Source organism: Phodopus roborovskii, unplaced genomic scaffold, assembly GCF_943737965.1.
Source record: "Phodopus roborovskii unplaced genomic scaffold, PHOROB, whole genome shotgun sequence".
NCBI classification, from domain to species: Eukaryota; Metazoa; Chordata; class Mammalia; order Rodentia; family Cricetidae; genus Phodopus; species Phodopus roborovskii.
The window spans coordinates 5,379,531-5,399,849 of NW_026126424.1; the positions used below are offsets into that span (position 1 = coordinate 5,379,531).

The 20,319-nt window shown below is 38.4% G+C and overlaps 1 protein-coding gene across 1 annotated transcript in view; it reads left to right on the forward strand.

Annotated features, from left to right (window-relative positions):
- Ank2 (ankyrin 2) overlaps window positions 1–20,319 on the forward strand; it is a 204,502-nt gene that overhangs the window by 12,729 nt on the left and 171,454 nt on the right. The window contains exon 2 of the mRNA XM_051185534.1: window positions 10,943–11,044. Within this exon, the coding sequence (XP_051041491.1) occupies window positions 10,943–11,044 (102 nt within the window). The remainder of the gene's footprint in view (window positions 1–10,942; window positions 11,045–20,319) is intronic.

A 20,319-nucleotide genomic window follows, 5' to 3' on the forward strand; every position in this document is an offset into this window, starting at 1 on the left:
CCATTTTATCTTTTATATGTTGAGTGTAAGATTACACACTACCCCCTACCCGGAATGGCATAGAGTTAAATTTAAATTGTGCAAGCCATTCCTGAAGATTGAAATTTACAGCTCAAGGGTTAAGTTTGGAAAGTCGGCTGGCTCTGCCCTGTGAGGAGGAAGTGGTGTCTCGGTTGTGTCTTGGCTTCATGGGGAAATGACAGCTGTGGCATCTCAGTGTGTTCTGCTTGTGGTAAACATCCCGCACAGAAGCCAGCCGTTTTCAGTTTCACTGGTACTCATGCACACAGACACGTGGAGAGTTTCTGTTCTGTCAATCAGAACTTTCTGCGTCTCCTATATATATGGACAGGTCATCTGGGATCCCTCTAGAGGCAGCACAGTGAGCCCTTTCTTATTCCTATGACATTGTACCTACTGGTTTTATCCAACATCTTCAGGATCCCAGAATCAAATTTGCTCCTGTTTTCCATGTTGTGTCCTTGTTTTTATGTATGTGAGGATATGACTCATTATTGGGATGGATCCTCTTGGTTCTTTATTTAGCTTCTAACATGGTTCTTGTAAGGAATTTTATGCACATTAACTTAGTGAGTCTTACTGGGAATAGTCCTCTTTTCATATGGTCCATACACATATGTGATTTTCTTTTTTGTTTTAACATTAAGATTAGATTTCTTGATACTGTAGTGGCATGGTTAAGGTAAAGAAACAGATGGAAAGGAATTTTATATGTTTAATTTACCATAATTCTGGCATATTAAAATTCTGGTTTTGGCTACAAAAGCTCACTGTTTATATTCAGCGTCCATGTAGACAGTAATATGCAAATATGTATGTGAAAATATTTGCATATTTGCAAATGTGCAAAAGCATCTGAGGGCAGTTTATTCCCCCATAAATCCCATATACTTTGGAAAATGAGATAAATGAATATGTTTTCACAATTAAATGAACATTAGAAAGATGAGCTCTTGACATTTTATAAAAGTAATGAACTTAATAACAGTTCCACGAATGGGATTAGAGACAAACAAATGATTTCTAATAAGTGGCATAATTATCATGCTGAAATTTCAGATACCTAATAATTAGAAAGACTTTTAAAAAGCCCTGGAACTCCAAGGATTGCATAAACAATTTGTGGGTCCATTATTCCCAGAAAATATAATATTGTTATGGGACAAGAAATGATATTATGAACATAATGAATTTGAGTGTTTATATGAGCCCAATGGAGATATTAATATTGTCTAAGATTAAAATTTGAGTTCAGAACTCTTTTTTGAGTCTTGAAATCATGTGTGGTTGATCAGCTGTAATTAAGTGGTACCCTCAAGAAAAGGCAATTTCACTGGTTATTATAGGCAGATTCCCAAGTGTTATAAATGAACACCTCAGACTATGTATATTTCCATGTCCATTTTATTGGGGCCACACAAAACCACAGCCTTAGGAAATGTATTGCAGTGGGAAAACCTGTGCAGGTCCTTTTAAAATAGTGGTGATAATGTCAGGGAAGTCAGTGGGAAGCTTTTCCTTCAAGACTTGATGCTTGGTTCAACCTTGAATAATGCAATGTATGAAAAGCAATCTAGGTTAGATTGAGCTGTATGTGAGACATGGTCAGCACCACAAAGCTTTTTCTGACTGATAGATGCCTGCTTTCAAGCAGATAGTCTCTGAAACTAGAAAGTAATCAGACCAATGGGGCTAAAAATCGTATTGCCTCTCTTAAGGGGGTGGTAGTGAATTAACACTGCAGGGCTCCTAGCACAGTAAAACATTGAAGGCTATTTTCACTTGATTGGGTCTGTATTCTCATATCATGACAGTTGTAAAAAACATAGTGGGAGATAAAACTTAATTTAGGTCCATTTATCCTCATCTTTAAGTATTGCATTGGGGTAAACTTTAATGTTTTCCCTGGAAAATATGCTGCAGTATCTTAACACACTGGTTAGTCGAGGAATGGAAAGCATTTCATTCCAATGTATCTTAAATTGTCAAGCAGACTGTTGTAACATAACTCTCTCATTATCCCTGACCAAAAGTTGTTAGAGTTGATTATTATCCATTTACAAAACCAACTCTTTATGGTCAGTGAAGATCTTAAAGATAATTTGTGTACGTTTCGTGAAAGCTTGGTGAACGTGTTTGCTCATTCATCCCATGCATGTTGAATTGATGCAGGCAGAACATTCTTAGAGGAGATGCCTGGCTGGTTAGAAATTAGGAACATGGGTTGGAGAGATGGATCAGTTGTTGGGAGTTCTGGCTGCTCTTCCGGATTCAAGTCCTAGCACCCACATGGCAGCTCACAACTGTCTGTAACTCCTGTTCTGGAAGATCTGACATTCTAACACACACATACATGCAGGCAGAACACCAATTTACATAAAATACAAGTCAATAAATGATTAAAAAAGAAAAGAAATTGGGAACATGGTTAAGTATAAGGTTTGTACTAAAATAATTTCGAGTGCTGACAGACTGCTTGCCTACTGTGCATGGAGTAATGGGATTATTCTCAGGTCCATGCCTATGATACCAGGCCTCCTGGGTTGGAGGCAAAAATCTTTCTTTTCTGGCTACATAAGTAGGTTCTAGGTAAAGCTGGAATATATAAGATCCTAAAACATTATTATTCAGAGAGTGTCAGTTGAAGACCCTCAGTTGATGTCTGAGGGCTGTTTAGACTACAGCAGAATGTAGATGTGTTAATGAACTTTCAGAGTAGGGGCAGGAAACATGGCTTAGTGGTGAAGACTAACCCCTTCCTTCTGCAACAGGGTTTCACTATGTAGCCATGGCTGGCCTGGAACTTGCTATGTAAATGAGACTAGTATAGAACTCACAGAAGTGTACTTGCCTCTGTTGCCTGAGTGCTGGGATTAATGACAAGTGTCACCACCACATTTGAATACTTGCTGCTCTTTCATAGAACCTGGGTTCACTTCCTAGCATGTACATGGCAACTCACAATTATTGGAAAATTCAGTTTTAGGGGTTCTATTGCCCCTTTCTGTCTTTTATGGGCACCAGAGACATATGTGATACAAACATACATGTAGGCAAACACATGTGAAATTAAAAAAAAAAATCCTTCCATCTAGCTGCGGTAGCAATGCCTTTAGTTTGGAGGCCAGTTTTGTCTACATAGTGAGTTCCAGGCAGTAAACTAAGGCTACACAAGGATATACTGTCTAAAGAAAAAAAAAAGAGAGGAAAGAAGGGAGGGAGGAGAAAGGAAGAAAGAAGGAAAGAAAGAAAAGATAAAAGAAAGAGAAAGAAGAGAAAGGAGAGAAAAATTCCTCCCAATGTGATGTTCCTATTTTTTTTATAGTGTTGGTATATGAATTACAGATTTCCATGTTATTTTAACTACTGAAAACTATTAGAGAGTATTCTAGGAAAAAGTGATGATATTCAGTTTAGGGCTTGTATACCATTTTACTTCTCTGTACACATCATTTTGAGTTCAGTAAAAATTTTTAAGTGTTGCATAAGTAATTAAAGGTGAATGTTACATATCTTAATCACTCCCGATTTTTAAAGAACATAAAATATCAGCTTTATCTGGTGATAATCCTCATGTAGATCTGTGACTACTTAAATAAAATCATCCCGTTATTAAGAAAAGAGAGTGTGGAATCCTCACTACTGGAGAGATACTCTGTGTTTTGGTTCCCTTTTGTCCCTTTGTATCCATATACCTCAGGGTGTCTGGTTTGGATATGGTGATGACCATCTGATATAAAGGAGATAATGTGTGTACACCTGTAATTTGGATTTTATTTCTTATTGTTTTGCATTAATCCCTTTTGGGGAAAAAAAGTCATGGATTGCAAAACAAACTTAGTAGGTATCCTCCATGCCTGTAACCAGACTATGTGCTCTTACATCTTTCTAGCAATTCTAGGAAGTGTGTTTTTTGATTGGAAATTAAGAAATATGAAGAGCCAACGTGGGGCTAGAGGGACAATTCTGTGGTCAAAAATACTACTCTTCAGAGGATCCAGGTTGGGTCCCACCATCCTCATGATAGTTATAGCTGTCTGTAACTCCAGTTCCAGGGAATCTGATGCCTCTTGTGACCTCGCCTCTGAGGACTCCTACATGTATGTGGTACACTCTAATACACAAACATACATACATAAAATAACTGTATTTAAAAACCAACATCATGCAATGCATCATATATTTATTTTATATGATTGGTGTTTTATGTGCATATGTGTGTCTTATGAGTGTCAGATTTTGAAGTCACACTCACCGTCTGTAATGTGGGTGCTGGGAATTGAACCAGGGTCATCTGGAAGAGCATTCAGGGTTCTCAAACCCTGAGTCATCTCTCCAGCCCAATTCAACATTTACTAAATGTTGGTTTTAGCTCATCCTGTTTCTCAGCCGAGATTCAAGAACCTACAAGAAGAGTCCTAACTATACAGCTCATTTCCCGTGTTCACCACCCAGTATATTTCACTACGTTTTCTTGACATTTTATTGCCATTGACGACAGGGTTGGCTGGTAACGACTGTGTTTCTACTATGCTGTAATGGCTGCCCAAATCAGTAAGCGGAATCCTACAGGGAACAGTATGGCTTCCTTCAGTCAGCACAGACTTGTTGGGGGGTTGGTGTACGTAAGGGAGATGGGAGGGACATGGTCTTTTTCCTGTTTAGAGTCAAAACTGCCAGTTGAGTCACATTTTTATCCCAGTGTCTTTCAGTATTCAATAGTGGATTTATTCATTTTAAAGATAAAGGATCATTTATGACCCCCCCAGTGTTATTTCAGTATTAATTGAATGATAAAAAAACCACAAAAGTCCTTAAACTCTATGGCAAATTGAATTTAGGGCAAAACCCTGAGCTGCTGCATTCCAAGCCTAGGGACTAGCCTTGTCTTCATATGCTAACTAAACAACTAAGAGCAAAAGCAGACAGAGGTATTTAACCAATACCTTGGGAATAAAGAAAATAAAATGATCTCAAGTTCATCTTCAAGGTACTAATTTTACGTTTAAATATGGGTCTTACTTGGCCAAGAGGTTTGCATAATTAAGCAGGGCAAGGATTATGGTCAAGGCTTGAGGCTTAGTCTCATTTATCTTTTTTTTTTTTTTTTTTTTTTTTTTTTTTTTTGTTTTTTGTTTTTGTTTTAGTTCTATAAGGCAGCTCAAAATCTGTCATCGCTATCACTCTTCCTAGAGGTGATCCATTCTGATATTGCTCTGGGCACTTTCTTGACATACCAGATCATTTCCCTCTTCTGGAGATTCCATCCAGGCAGGCATGGCTGTTCCTGGAACCCACAGTGCCTACTGATTTAGGGTACTTGCTTCTAGTCGTATCTAGTCTTGAAGTGGATGAGACAGGTTGAGCAGAGAATGCTGAGGATCACACCTGTCAAGCAGGAGTTTCACCCGAAAGCAGCTTTCAAGTGCCTATTGTATTATACTGTTGCTAAAAGGAAAGTCTTACCAGTAATTTAGTGTTCCTAATAGCATTTAAATAAATGACTTTAGTGTAGCAGAATGGGTAAAAATGTCCAAAACTAAGTAGAAATATTCAGATCCATAGTCATAAGGTATGACCTCATAATACCACATTTACTTTATGTATTTCTGAAATCAACTTCAATGAAGACAGTATATGGAATATTGATATATTTATTTTATATCCCATCCAGACTGCAATTTCCCTCTTCTACCTCCCTACTCCTCTCCATTAACTCCTCCTATTCAGAAAAGGGTAGCCCTCCCATGGATATCAACAAAACATGCCATTTCAAATTGCAGCTGGACTAAGCACCTCCCTTGTATTAAGGCCAGATAAGGTGACCCAGTATGAGGAAGAGTGTCCCCAAAGCCTAATGTAGCCATTGCTACCACTATTAGGAGTCCCACAAGAAGATGGAATACCTTTTTAATCAACCTTGACACTAGTATACTTATATATTTAAGGTTTTGTCTCCTACTTCAGGGTAATGGAACTTAAAGCAATTAAAGAAATTTGCTGGCACATGACTTGACAATCTTTTCAAACTCTCCTATTGACTTGCCATGAAGTTAGATTTTGACAGAGAAGATCACTCAGCCCAAGTGAAATACAAAACTGAGAACTGTTTTTCAGAGGGTTTCTTCTACACTTGCTGCTGACAATTGTTCAAGTTGACCATGCAAAGATGGCATCAGCATCGTGTGTCATGCACACATACTGTTGGACTCTTTCAGTTTGTCAGGTTCATAACTATTCTGCTCTATCTCATGACCGGACTGTCAGAATATTCTCTCTTTATATTATAGCAAAACTTTTTGCATAGAACACACACACACGGTGGGGGGGGGAATAAATAAATAAATAAAGTACAAAACAAATCAAAAACATGCCACACATCCTCTGGACTTCACTTATTAGCCACTGATTTGGAAGCACAGATACCAAATAACTTGGTTGTGCTTTGTCATAGGCTAGCTACACTACCTGGGGCATGCTGTATTTTCCTTGTGAGATTAGTATTGAGATAATCCAATAATAAGTGTAATTATTTTTAAATCTGAGAGGAGTCATGGGCTCCTACCGAGCCTTTGGTGAAGCCTTCCTTTAGGATGTAATGAGTCTCGGGAACACACATTCCTCTTCATATTTATCCTGGGTGCAAGAAAAACCCTATTTTGCTGATGTTCAGATACAAAAATGGAACTGTGTCAAGACAAATTGAAGAGGAAGCTTTTCTTTTTTGGCTGAGAGATGTCTCGTGAGGGTTATAAAGCGGGTGCACTTAATGATAACCATATGCTGCATATTAAAATATCCAGGCAGTGCTGAATATTTGAATTCCTTCCCGAGGGTGAAGGTTTACAGGCTGAAGTGCATTGGTTGTAGAATTTGAGGGTTCCAGGGATAGACAAAGTAGCAAAGCAGACATAGGTGTTGCTCCCTGGTTTGTCTAGACCTTCTCCCAAAGGAGTTACCATCTCTTCTCTTTTCCTTTATTGAGCTTTGGTGTGAGAACTGGCCTGGCTGAACAAAGAAAACAGTTTTGCCAGCCTGCTTTCCTCCTGCTCATCCTTGACTTAAAAGGTCTACTTTTACTTTTTCATAATCAGAGGGAAAAAACAGATTGACAAAAATCTCCCTCCCCATTTCCTCTCCTCCCATCTTCTCCCCTCCCCTCAGTCTACTCCATTCTTCTCTCCTTTCCTGTCTCTCTCTGTTTCTGTCAGTCTGCCTGCCTGTCTGCCCCCACCCCTGTGTGTGTGTGTGTGTGTGTGTGTGTGTGTGTGTGTGTGTGTGTGAATCCTCTTATATCTCCTTACTGAGTAAAGGTAACCAGGCTCCTGTTGTCTAAAGCTGTTTTGTCAAGAGCTGTAATCACAGATTGACCTCATTGTAGGACACAGTGTAGTGACATGTGTATTTATGCAAGGAAGAGATTTCTATGTAAGGGTATGTATTTGAACCTCAGAATAGTCCATTTTTTTCTATATACAAATTTTGGAAGTTTATTTTAAGTCTGTCCTGGAAATTCATGTTCTCTCTCCCCACTTCTCATTTTTTGTTTGTTTGTTTGTTTTTTGAGACAGGGTTTCTCTGAAATTCATGTTCTTAAACCATATGATAATAACCATTTCATTTAATGTATTTCCTCACTTGGAGAAAACTAAGGTCTTTCATGGGGTTGAAGAAGAATCTCACATGTATTAAATACCTAAGAGGTTCCTGGCAGGATGTCACAAATGTTACATTTATTATTACACTAGTTACAGTAACGTAGTATAGCAATGACTGGGGTGATATACTTAACAGTATTTGCTGAAACTCCAGGGTTTTGCTCTTGTGGACTTTCTGGCACTACTGTAATCTTCAGTCTTTCTAGGCTTCTGCCTTGATGTCTTAGGCACCCTTTGGGGATAGTCTCTCCCTTTTCCTCTGCTTGTTTATGGCATTTATTGTTTGTTTCTCTCAGAACAGAAATCAACTTGATCTTTTGCTGTTTTGAAGCCCTGGATGCATGTAGAGACATGTAGTAGATTATTTCCTAAAACATATAAGTTCAATTTTCTTTCATGTATATGTGTGTATTTGTGTCAGTGTGTACCACCTGTGTGTGGGTTCACACAAAGGCCAGGATAGGGTATGAGTGCACTGAAACTGGAGTTATAGTTGGTTACATGTTGCCCAATACGGGTGCTGGAAACCAGACTTAGGCTTTCTGGAAAAGCAGAGAGTGCTTTTTAGCCAAGGGACCATCTTTCCAGCTCCCTTGACTGGCTTTTTAATGTTGCGAACACTTTACCACTTTCTTCCTCATTCCCAAATGAAATAGTTTCTGGGTTTTTCTCACTCAGATTTTAAGTTCTTCCAAGTTGCAAATAGCAGGAGATGAAAGCCAGCAAGCATTCCTTATACAGCACTTATATCATAAATAACATGGTTTACAGAGAACTTGTAGACCAAGGGCATGTGTGTGGTCATGCCAAAGGAAATGAGCCCTGTTTATCAGTGTGGAATCTGTAGTGTTTTCTACTCTGGAAATGTGCATACTTGGGGAGTAGAATAGTAGAGAAGGTTTCTGACTCTGAGTCTGATAAATGTGGAATAAATCTTAAATCTCCCCCCATCCCCGAGTAATCATATGACCTAAGAAACTATCTACACATCTTCCCTCATAACAACACAATATTCTTAGTAGTCTTACTATGAATGTTGACTACTCAATACATATGGCTTTCTTAGTTCCTTTTTTGGCCCACAGTAAACACTCAGTAAATATTACCTATAAATATTTGCTTTATGCACAAATATAAGTACTTGACTCAGTTTTTAGTAAAATTAATAATGAATCTATTTTGGAAAAAAGTATAAATAATACTTTTAAAGTTTACATGTGGGACTTCATATTCTATTTTCATTGATTTATAATAGAAAATAAGATTTATTTGTATGCTCTTCAGAGTGCCATATGGAATATTCAGTTTTACTTAAGTGTTGTAGCAAGAAATGCAGAGGGGAAAACCCCACTGGAATTTTTAACATTAGCTAAAAACAGCAAAATAATCTCATAGAGGAAGCATTTTAAAGTGAGTCACAATTCAGTCCCTGCAGCATTGCAGATGGACTCAGGGCACGCTGCCATGGACATGGCTTTTAGGAAGGATGTAGAATGAGGCATCCTGGGAAGGGGAACCAAGGCATCTTGGGAGGGAGAACATTCCCACACTAGTCATATCATGCGCCATATCCAAAGCAACAGAACATGGATTCTGCATGCCTAGATTTCAGCCATGCCTTTCACCTCTTAAACATCTGTTTGGCTTGGAAGCCTGTAACCCATGTAGTACTCATACTGAAGTGATATCATTCAGTTCTTCTGTTTCCAGGGTTCCTGAGTGTAAATAGCTTAACAATGTGCAAGCAATCATGTATTTTGAAAGTCCCTGAGAAAATATTCCCATTTGTATTACCTGCCCATCATCACAGATTTAAAAAACTGCCTGTCAGAGTGTGCCAAGAATCCCTGCCAAGTCTTCTTCAAGGGAAGGAGGCTATGCAATCTACTAGAGGACTGTCATCAAACCTGAAAGAAAACAGAAGTTATCAAACTCAGCTCTCACATCCAAATATGTGAATCGCTTCCCTCTTCAGGCCCTTTCTCCTTGGTCAGATATTATACTACAAGAAAAATTGTAATAGTTATATAAGTGTCTTTAGCCCTAACAAGATTTTATTGTCATTATTTTGTTAAGGTTTAAAAGTCAGAATATTTATTTAAGCCTGGGGCGATGGTTGTACTTTTGCCTTTGGAACAGTCCTCTAGACTTTTCATGAGGCAAATACAGCTGATTTTCCCAGGACCAGATTGTGGAGACTGTGGGAAAATGAAAAACTTAAAACAAAGTGTCCATCCAGAGAGCTATCATCTTTACCAAGATATTTCAGTCCCGTATTATGTCAGCTGGTTTACATTTCATAATGTTTTTCCCCAATCACTAGGAGTACCAAATTTGCATCAGCCTAGTCTACACCTGCCAAAGAGTGTTTTCCCTCTCTTCAAAGCTTCTAGTTCTCTCAGCATGAGGGTGATGGCTAGAGTGACCTTGACTCAGTGTCCTTCCACTGAGTCATCCAAAAACCAACAGTAAAGACCGAGAAAGAAGAACCCAGGCAGCTTTAGTTTCATCTAGTTTTAAAATTCTTTTTTTCTGACTTGCCATTAACCTTGGTATCAGTTCACTAAAAACCCCAATGTGTTAACAAATGGATTAGGGGCTGTGGAGATGGCCCAATACATAAGCTGGGGAACAGAACTAGGCTCCCCAGAAAACATTTAAAACTCTGAGCCCCTGTAATCCGTGTACTGGGGAGGCAGAGATAGAGGAGCCCAGGGGCAAAGCATGCTGGCTTTATGAACCCCATCGGTGAGCTCTCAGTTCAGTGGACAGACCCTACCTCCATCAATAAAGTAGAAAGTGAAGTGATGATGGATGGAGTAAGGCACCACACGTCAACACCGAGCCTCAGTGATCATACATTTTCATGCAAACATTTACATGTCCACCCATACATATGTGAACACCCAAACATGGGAAAAAATAAAAAATGGATAACAGTGGAATTTTGCATAGTGTAAATTCATCCTTGAATTGGCTGAAGATTTGGAATAAGGTAGTAATGGCCATTCTGATTTTAATTTTAATGGTTCCTTTGTGTTCTTGTATGTAAAGAATGTATTTCGCATTGATGTCAACATCTATAAACCACTGGACGGTTGCTACCACATGCAGTGAATGATAGCTCTGTGTTTGAAGGCCAGCACTGAAACATTTCTCAATGAAAGTTTGTCTGATGTGTAGTGTCAATATTCCTGTCTCCCTGTGTTGGGCACATTTGATGTTCTGCATGATTCACCAAAGGCATTTTCTTTCTCTTACAGTCTGACAGCAATGCCAGCTTCCTTCGTGCTGCCCGAGCCGGCAACCTGGACAAAGTTGTGGAGTACCTAAAGGGAGGCATTGACATCAACACCTGCAACCAGGTAAGCATTGGGGGCGGGCTTTGGCCCATAAACCAAGTAGCACCCAATATCTAGACAGAGTCTCAGGGTCTTGATGCAACCCAGTTTTTACTACTTTGCCAACATTTGAAGTGTCAGTGTTGGCTTCTGGAATTGCTATTGGTGATGAAAACTAGGAAAAAAATTAAATTGAATGTTAGTATTTTCCTATGATATGATGTAATCTGTTATATTGATTGGTCAAGAATGATGTATTATTAATTTAGTTCAGGGTCATCCTCAGCTACTCAATGAGGTCAAGACTAACCTGGGCTACATGATAGTATCTGAAACAAACCAAAAAATCACACAGCAACAAAAAACTTAAAAATAACACTTTCTTCACACTTGTTTTGAAATATGATTAATTTTGAGAATATGTAAAACTACTATATTAGTTTTAATGTAGTATTTGAATTATATGTTAGAGAAAATTATTCAGTTTTGATGTTATTTGTCCCCAAGACTATTGATATTTTCTTGACATTTTGACAAAGACTTTTTTTTTACCATCAGTTAACATGTCTAGAAGACCCCAGCAATCACTACAGTTTGTAAAAGTTGTTGTTTTAAGTGTGTGTGTGTGTGTGTGTGTGTGTGTGTGTTTGTGTGTGCGTGACAGAAAGTATAGTTTTTAAATAAAGAATTAATAACATGTTTATTTGAGGTAATTTTCAGTACTTGATTTCAAATAATCCAGGCATGCTGGGATGTTGTTTCTGCATCCTCCTATGCATTAAATCTCTAGGGGCAAGCTTCGTAAGCCGTGCCTTGTGATCCATGTGGATGTATAGAACTAAGTGTGATGTCACAAAGAATTAATTCATAAGAAGAAAAGATTTTGGAATGTAAAACAACCAGTATTGACCCGGAATCAAATGGCAATTTGTAATCAAATGGTAATGACTTCAGGCTGCTGCTACCAGGGCTTTCCCTGTCACTCAGTGCAGCTTCATTTCAGCCATGGTCCTAGACATGCAGCATGGGCACTTTGGCCTACCAACTGTCACAGCATGCAACGCCATTGAACACACACAAAGGTTTCTTCTCATAAAGAAATATAATAGTTTGATTATAAAGGGTAGAATTTAAATATTTCCCCCATCACCCCTCAGCATGTCAGTGTCAAATTAGTATGTCTTTGGATTATATTGTATTAGAATGTTTGGTTTTTAAAATTGCTACATGAATTCCTGACCTAAATCTCATTAAAAACACCACTAAGAGAATTTTGGTTTGCGATAGGAACAGAATTTTCAATGGTTTCAGAAATGATACCAAATATATTTCTGCTACTTTCTAATACATACCCACATGAAGTGGAATTGTCAGAACTGGTGATTATGAAATCAATGTACCTGCCAGGAGGTGGTGGCACACTCCTTTAATCCCAGCACTCAGGAGGCAGAGGCAGGTGTGTCTTTCGAGTTTGAGGCCAGCCTGGTCTTCAAAGCAAGTTCCAGGATAGCCATGGCCAAACAGAGAAAACCTGTCCCCCTCAAAACAAACAAACAAACAAACAAATAAATCAAGTCAGAGTATCTAACAACTTCAAAGATCCCTATGTCATCAAATATTCAATCAAGATTTAACTTTCATCTAAAAATAGAGAAGCATATACAACTCAGTAGTACACAGGTTTGTTTACTTTCATCTTTAATAAAGTGATAAAACACAAAAACTGCTCTAAAATAAATCCCCTTATGTTTCATTATTAGGAAACGCTTGATTTATGTACCTACCTTATATTCCTATATACTCAGGGTTCCATGACAATTACTTGAGTGGAAAGGGGTTGAAAGTGTAAGAAGTTTAAGAGGTCTTGCTCTAGACTACTGAAATAAGTAAATCTCTTAAATACTTTCCAAAATGCAGCCTGGTTATTTATCACCCTCCCCCCCAATTATCGTATTCCTAAATTTCTGTGTATTCATTTTTCCCTAGTTGTGACATGAAACATTTTTGGAGAGTCTGGGGAGTCTTGTGGGAGTTGCCCCATGTCACCAGGAGATCCACATGTCCTCTAGTGGGTCTCCGTCTTGTTAGTAAAAGAGCTTACAAACAGGCTCACAGAACAACTCTGGGACAGTTTTATTACAGTTTCAAAACAAAGCACAGGGAAGCAACCTGCAGTTCCTGACATCTGCCAGGAGGGAGTTGTTCAGAGAGAGAGAGGGAGTTGTTCAGAGAGAGAGAGGGAGTTGTTCAGAGAGAGAGAGAGAGAGAGAGAGAGAGAGAGAGAGAGAGAGAGAGAGAGAGAAGGCCATTCGGAGTTAAGCTGGCATAGATGTTAGGCACATGGTGGGCAGGCAGAGGACATTGGCAAGGAAGGTACATAGAAATGAGGGGACATTTGGAGAAAGAGAGAATGTCAAAGCATTTGGAGAAAGCATCCTTAGGAAAAAGAAAGAAAAAAAGGGAAAAGCTACTTTTTTTTTTTTTTTTTTTTTTTAGTAATTCAGAAAAGCAGGCAGACTTACAAGGTTGTATGGGTAGGGGTTCTGGGAAGGAATCACACATTATTTTGTTTAAAAAAGATCATTATTCCTCCTGTCTATAGCCTGGCTCAAGTAGTTTTTACCTTCCTGAAGGTTGGCCCCTTTGCCGGGAGAATGATCTTCCTAATTTTATTAAGTCTTAAGGAAGATACCAATTCTATATCTGCACACAGAGGTAGATTCCTTTCTGTACTTTACCACTATGTCAGTTATAAGCTCGCTGGTCACATCAGCCAGTGCTGGTCCATATGCAATATTCATCTCTGGTGTGTGCCACTGTGGATCTTACACATCCAATTCACGTTCACTCCCGTGTCTTCATGCCTGCAGCTGTGTCTTGTCTATTCTGTTCTGGTCATTTTATGTTATTTTATGTTGCCGGTCTAAAATCTATATCTACATCTACATCTACATCTATCTATATCTATATCTATATCTACATCTACATCTACATCTACATCTATATCTATATCTATATATTCATGGCACTTCCACAAGAGTAGGGCCATCATGTTACAGTCAGCTGGCAGTGGTTTCTCTTTTCCCTTTTGAGGCTCATTGTCACGATGCAGGATTTCTCATCCTTTAGGGGGATATTTCTGTTATCACATGGAAGTACAGAGACTTATTTGCTTTTGCAGATCCTTGAGGGATAAGAATATAAATCACTTGGGTTGAGTGATCTGGCCCATCTGCTGGGGTAGTGCTTGCAGTGAGCAGTCTTGAAGAACTAGTGTTAGGCAACACCAATCCCAAGACCTCAAACGGGCTAATGCGAACTTCCCCAGGTCTGCGTTCCTGAATCAGACTACACAAACAGGCTTCTATCATTGATCTGTATGTACACTATGGTGTGTTTGGTGAGAGCAGCTGTTACCAGCAGCATGTGTTTTGCTGTGGATTTCAAATTCTTTTGTTCATATCTAGGAGATTTGGCTCTTCTGCCAACATCATGTTATAGTAACAGAATAACCCTGTGACTTGTAAGTGAGATATGTTGACAATGAACCATGGAATGAGACTAAATAATGTTCTCTCCATATATAGATGGAATAAGACCACGTCAGATGTTGCATTTTCCATTAGGAAAATTTTATCTGATATGCTTCTATGACTCATTTGAACAAATATTTTGAACTTAAAGTATATTAATTATATTAAGAAATAAAATCTAAGCTCCTACATATATATGTATACTTGTACACATTTATTCCATAAAATGCCTAAGAGTTTGAATTTGAAATGTTCTCTAATTCTGACATGTTACCTTTGGTTCATTAAATAAATTAAATACACTCCCCAATTTTAATATCAACTAATTAATCTAAGTAGGCAGTATATTAATAAATATAAAATGTGATTATTAGTTCATTTAGGTAAATATTAAATAAACATTTCATAATGCCAAAAATAGCATTAAGCATAACGAAACTAGCCTATTTCCGATCAAGTTCAGGTCATATTAAAGTAATTAGTTATGTGACATGGAAAAGGTTCTGAATTTTTTAAAGTTTTCTGAGTGAGCCCTCTCTCAATAGTAAATATTCTCTCCATGTGTGATTAATAATAAGCCTAACCTCTTTAGCTAGTCATAAAAGATTTAATTAGCCTTGCATGTTTCTTCTTGTAGCCACCTTAAAAGAATATTTATTTCCCTGAGAAATGATGTCATAAGCCATAGGCTCAATGTCAGGTTCCATAACTTTGGGGAAGTTACTTTAGTTCAGAAATTGGCATTTCTCTAATCCCTAAACAGAGTGATAACAGCATATTCAATGCTTCTCTTCCAGGAATGCAATGAAAGTTAAATTATGAATTATAAAACTTGAAACATGTTTGCCTAAGTTTCCTGCAGTCTAATTACAACTACTGTATATAATCAATGAAGAATCAAAAATTATAATTGACTTCTATAAAACTATGGGATTGATTCTCTTAAATCACTCAGATTTAGGTAGTTATAGAGCAAATATTGCTGCCTGCTGTTTACTTCTTCTTCTCCTCCTCCTCCTCCTCCTCTTCTTCTTCTTCTCCTTCTCCTTCTCCTCCTCCTCCTCCTCCTCCTCCTTCTTCTTCTGTGTTAAATCTCATGTTAAGTAAGTTTCTGACTACTGTCCGTAGATCTGCTTTCTGGAGACGTTGAGCAGAAACCCAGAATCACTGGTAACATTACTCTACTTACACTCAGATAACTCTCTAATCACAGTCCAAGTTTACAATTAGATGTGCAACAGGCAGAGAAGGAAGGGCAGGCACTGAAGATGAGTCCCTGTATTCTGGTGGCCTAAGGACAGTTGCTCTTGTCCAAATCCTTCTGTTTCTTCAATGGCAAATAACAGCTTTTCCTTCAGTTGCTCATAGCTCTTGTAGGGTAGGAGGTCCAGGTGGTTGAAACAAGTATGGCTTCTGGGTAACCAATTTTCTTTCCCAACTTTGTCAGCAGAACTTCTGTGGTCCATTACTCCCCATGAGGTCAGCAAATCCTCCCACCCGCAATCGGCAGGTTCCAGTAACAAACTGCAGAAGTCTCATCCTCTTCTCGTTATCAATTTCTTTAACAAACTGCCAAAACCACATGATCTGTTTGCTTGTCCTAGTGTAGTGCCGATAGATGGCATGCCTTTGCCAGTCATTCAAATCAATCTCTTGCATTCCACACAAAAGGACCTCTAATTCCTTTGCATCAAAATATTGTGTTTGTTCTTCAACACCTCGAGACAATCTCCACTCGGCTACCATCCTGACGTATTCCTCCTTATTTTCTTCTGTCACAAGAATATTGCCACCATTGGGTTTCAAATCATGACTCTTAATTTCACCTAGAATTTCTTTATCAACAGAGAAGTACATTTCCAAACCACATTCTTCAATATTGATTTCTTTAACCCAGATGAGAGAATTGTAAAATTCTGGATCAATAGATTCCAAATCCTTAAGTCCAACTGGTTTGTTCAAGATACGTTTATAGAATGGCAAAGAGAACCCAGTATCTATGAACTTTCCATGGAATAGAGCCATGGCAATAAATCTGCCGATAAAGCGGAAATATTTCAGGTGGTCTGGATTGATGTAAGAAGCGGGGTTTATCTGCAGACAGTAGATATCCTTCCCTGCATATTCAAACAGGCAATACATTGGGTTCAACACTTCATGTGACAAAAGAAAGAACCATTCTCTTGTTACACCTCCATAATCCAAACCTTCTTCTCCTGGGAAAATCACCCACAAATGTCTTCTCAGATCTTGCGGGCTGAAGCTCATTATCTGTTGAAAGGAATCCTCAAACAATGTTTTTCTTGTCACTGTGATCTTTATGTGCTGTGGCATGCCCAGTTGCTGACACCAGAACCGGAAATACTGAACCTTTGCCTTGAAGTCCCTCACATAGGCTATTTGAGGTCCGTTGTCTAGGGCAGGATATATGTAAGTGGTTGTTCTTTTATTGTGGTCCACAAAATACGGAATTCCATCCACTGTAAATCTCATTTTCATTTAACTGACCTTGACTTCTGGGGTCTTCCCACTGTGTAATTCGAGTGTTGTGGTTGACAAAATACATTCTGCCATTGCTATCAGTTCTCTTCTCCCATCCAGGGGGCAGAGGACCAAGAGGATCAAATTCTTTATTTTGTGATGTAGCAAACAAATCCTATTTCCCATAGATGAATCTCTGGTTAAAGTGCTGCATTGTTCCCTGAAGCTGACTACGCTGTAGCTGCCACTGTTCATAGTTCCTGACCAATTCCAGTGTTGGCCTCTGCCACGTTGTTGTTCTTGTGAAATGGTCAACATAATAAATACATCCCATATTGTCCACATGACGTTCCCAACCAGGAGGTAGAGGTTCTGGTCTATCCCATGTTGTTCATTTTTCAACATGGTCTACATAGTAAACACGCCCATGCTGGTCCACCCTCTGCTCCCACCCCGGGGGTAGGGAAGCCTGACTTACAGTATTCAGTGGCCTCGGGCTGGAGCCTCTAGATATAGTAAGAGGAATGATTAACCCAGATGCTGCTCCTTCGGATGTACTTGTGCTTGTGTTTACATTTGTGTTTGTTGGTGGCAAAGAGCCTGTACTAGATCCGCCACTTTCAGAATTGGTAGATGGTGAACCGTTGACAGATGCTGGTCTTTGTGGGGTGGGTGGAGGTGGTCTGGGGGTCTAGAAGGCTTAAAACCACCATTTGAAAGGGATGGAGAGTTGTTCCCATTTGCCCTCTTGCTTGCCCCCAACACTGAAACCTCTGGGTCATCTGATCCATTTGTGCTCACTCTTGTTTTATCTTAGGGTCTGCAGCAATCATCATTCTGTGAAGTACTTTCTGAGCATGAAGTTTCACCATTAGTAACAACTTCAGCTTCTACTTGCAGCCCATCAAGACAGACTGACAAGTCTCCCATTGTTTCTGTTGGCTCTTTGTCACCTAAAAGCTGCAAAGTCATAACTACTTCTTCAAGTTTCATATTGTTTGACTTTAATGTTTCATTAATATCTAATGCAGCAGTTCCCAACAAAACATCCAATTTCAGGGTCTGGTGACTCCACACACGAAAATGTAATTTACTTGTAGGGGTAACAATAACTGTAAGGGGTTGCTTCCATTTGGGACTGTTTGTATTGTTGCATTTTTCTGTCTTCTTTGACTGCCCATCTACTGCGACTTCTACATAAGGACTTGGCCCCAACCAATTCTTTTTATTTTCTTTAAGTTTGGCTGAGATGACAGTGATCTGAAGTTGTGATTTCATGGTTAAGCTACCCACTGAATGAAGCTGTGATCCACTGTCAGACATACCATCAATAAGACAGCAAACCTGAAGTTCTCACTTCAGTTCTTTTGGTTAAGGCGTTGTTTCCAGAAGGCCACTGTGAAATGCATGTTACCGGGACTCGGGGCGACGACGACTCCTCAGTCCCTTCACTAAGATGGCAGCCTGTTCCGAGCCCTTCTTTTTCTCCTTCTCCTCCTCCTTCTTCTTGTTCTCCTCCTTCTTCTTCTGAAATGTATATTAATTAGATGTTGCAGAATTAAAGTGAGTAATATCAGTTAAGCCATTATTGTATCAAAGTTTGTGCCTTGAGATTTATATGTGATGTTTTTTGTTTTTTATTAATTTTTAAAATTATATTAGAAACAATCTTATTTTATGTATCAATCCCAGTTCCTTTTCCCTCCCATCTTCTCATGCCCCTTCCTGACCCAGGGAGGGTGAGGAGATCTTCATAGTCTGCCATATCATTTGGTGTTTTATTAATCAGCTGAGTCAAAACCTTGTGAGATACGAGGGTAAGCCTGAGTTTGCTGATGCAGAAAATGAATTCATGATGGTTAAGTGATATTCTTTGGGTGACACACATCCGTGTGTCATATCCAAGTTTTATCTATGGCAGGACATCTTGAGTAGTTATGTGAGCAGACTGTCACAATATAGAGTTAGTGTCCTTTATCCTTAAGATTGGACCATATTAATAACTTACCATTGTTAATCAAAAATGGGTTTTATTCATGACAGGTTAATATAACAGGTATAGGAACTCGTAAATCAAAGAAAACCATCACCAAGATTCTACCATAGTTACAAAGAATTCTAGTAAAATTCAAATAAAATGTAGGAGTGAAAATGATTTGCAAGTATGTATGAGGATGGAAGTGGCAGTTATTGAAGCCAAAGAAGTCCTATTTCTGATTATGTGACATTTAAATTCTGTGGTACAGGGACAAAGAGAAGGAAGCATATCCCGTGTTTCTCTTCTAAACCGGGGTTTCCAGTGAGAATTATGACATACAATATAAAAACCAGGACTCTCTGTACCCTGTTGTATTTCTCAATGAAAGATCATTTGGGCTGTGCCAGCTTTCCAAAAATATCACATGTGTTGGTGTGCTAAAAGTCCTTAGACTGAAATTTGGATCAGATTTTTTAAAATAAAAAATGAAGTTGGTTTTATAACTATCATGTGATCTTTGAGACTTAATTAAGAATATACCTTAGTTTGTAATAATTTAAAGGAATTGAAAGGCTGAGGTCTGAGCTTTGTGATAAGTGTGTACTTAAAGGACATTGAGGAATTTGATAAAAATAATAATACATGGCACAAGAAAATACCCTAAAATGTCAAGTTTTCATATTTCTTTTCCTAATGATTGTAATTATGATCATTAACTTGTTTTCTTTAAAAGATTAGACTCGAACTTATTACCTTTGTTTTTCTTTGTTAAGAAAACAATTAACCTTAATATTGACTCCATTATTGAAACTCATAAATATCTCCTTTAAAATGTATTTTGCAATTGTGTCTGTACTGATTTTATACTGTTACAAACAAGGCTAACACCCAGGTAGTAAACATAAACTCTAACATTCTCATAACATTTATAGCCAGTTTAAATGTCATTAAAACCCCCATAAGGTTTAGATACTTTTACTACACATCAAATTTATTTATGTCACTATAGTGACTTCAAAATAAAGGGCTATTGCTTGATACCCCTTGAATGTAATCCTACATATTACATGAAGGATCAACAGTTCTTAAAATGTCTTCATGCAGTGTTTTTAATCTCTGTCTCCAAATCTGAGTTGTAAGGATGCAAACATATAGGTTTAACTCCTATGCTTCATTTTCCCAAAGTAGGCAGCAATATTAAGTCAACATCTTAAGGCAATACTTGTGTTTCTAGAATGATAAGCCTTCGGCAACAAGACCATGCATTTAACAATCACTTATGCAAATGTTCTCCTAGTGTGACTCCA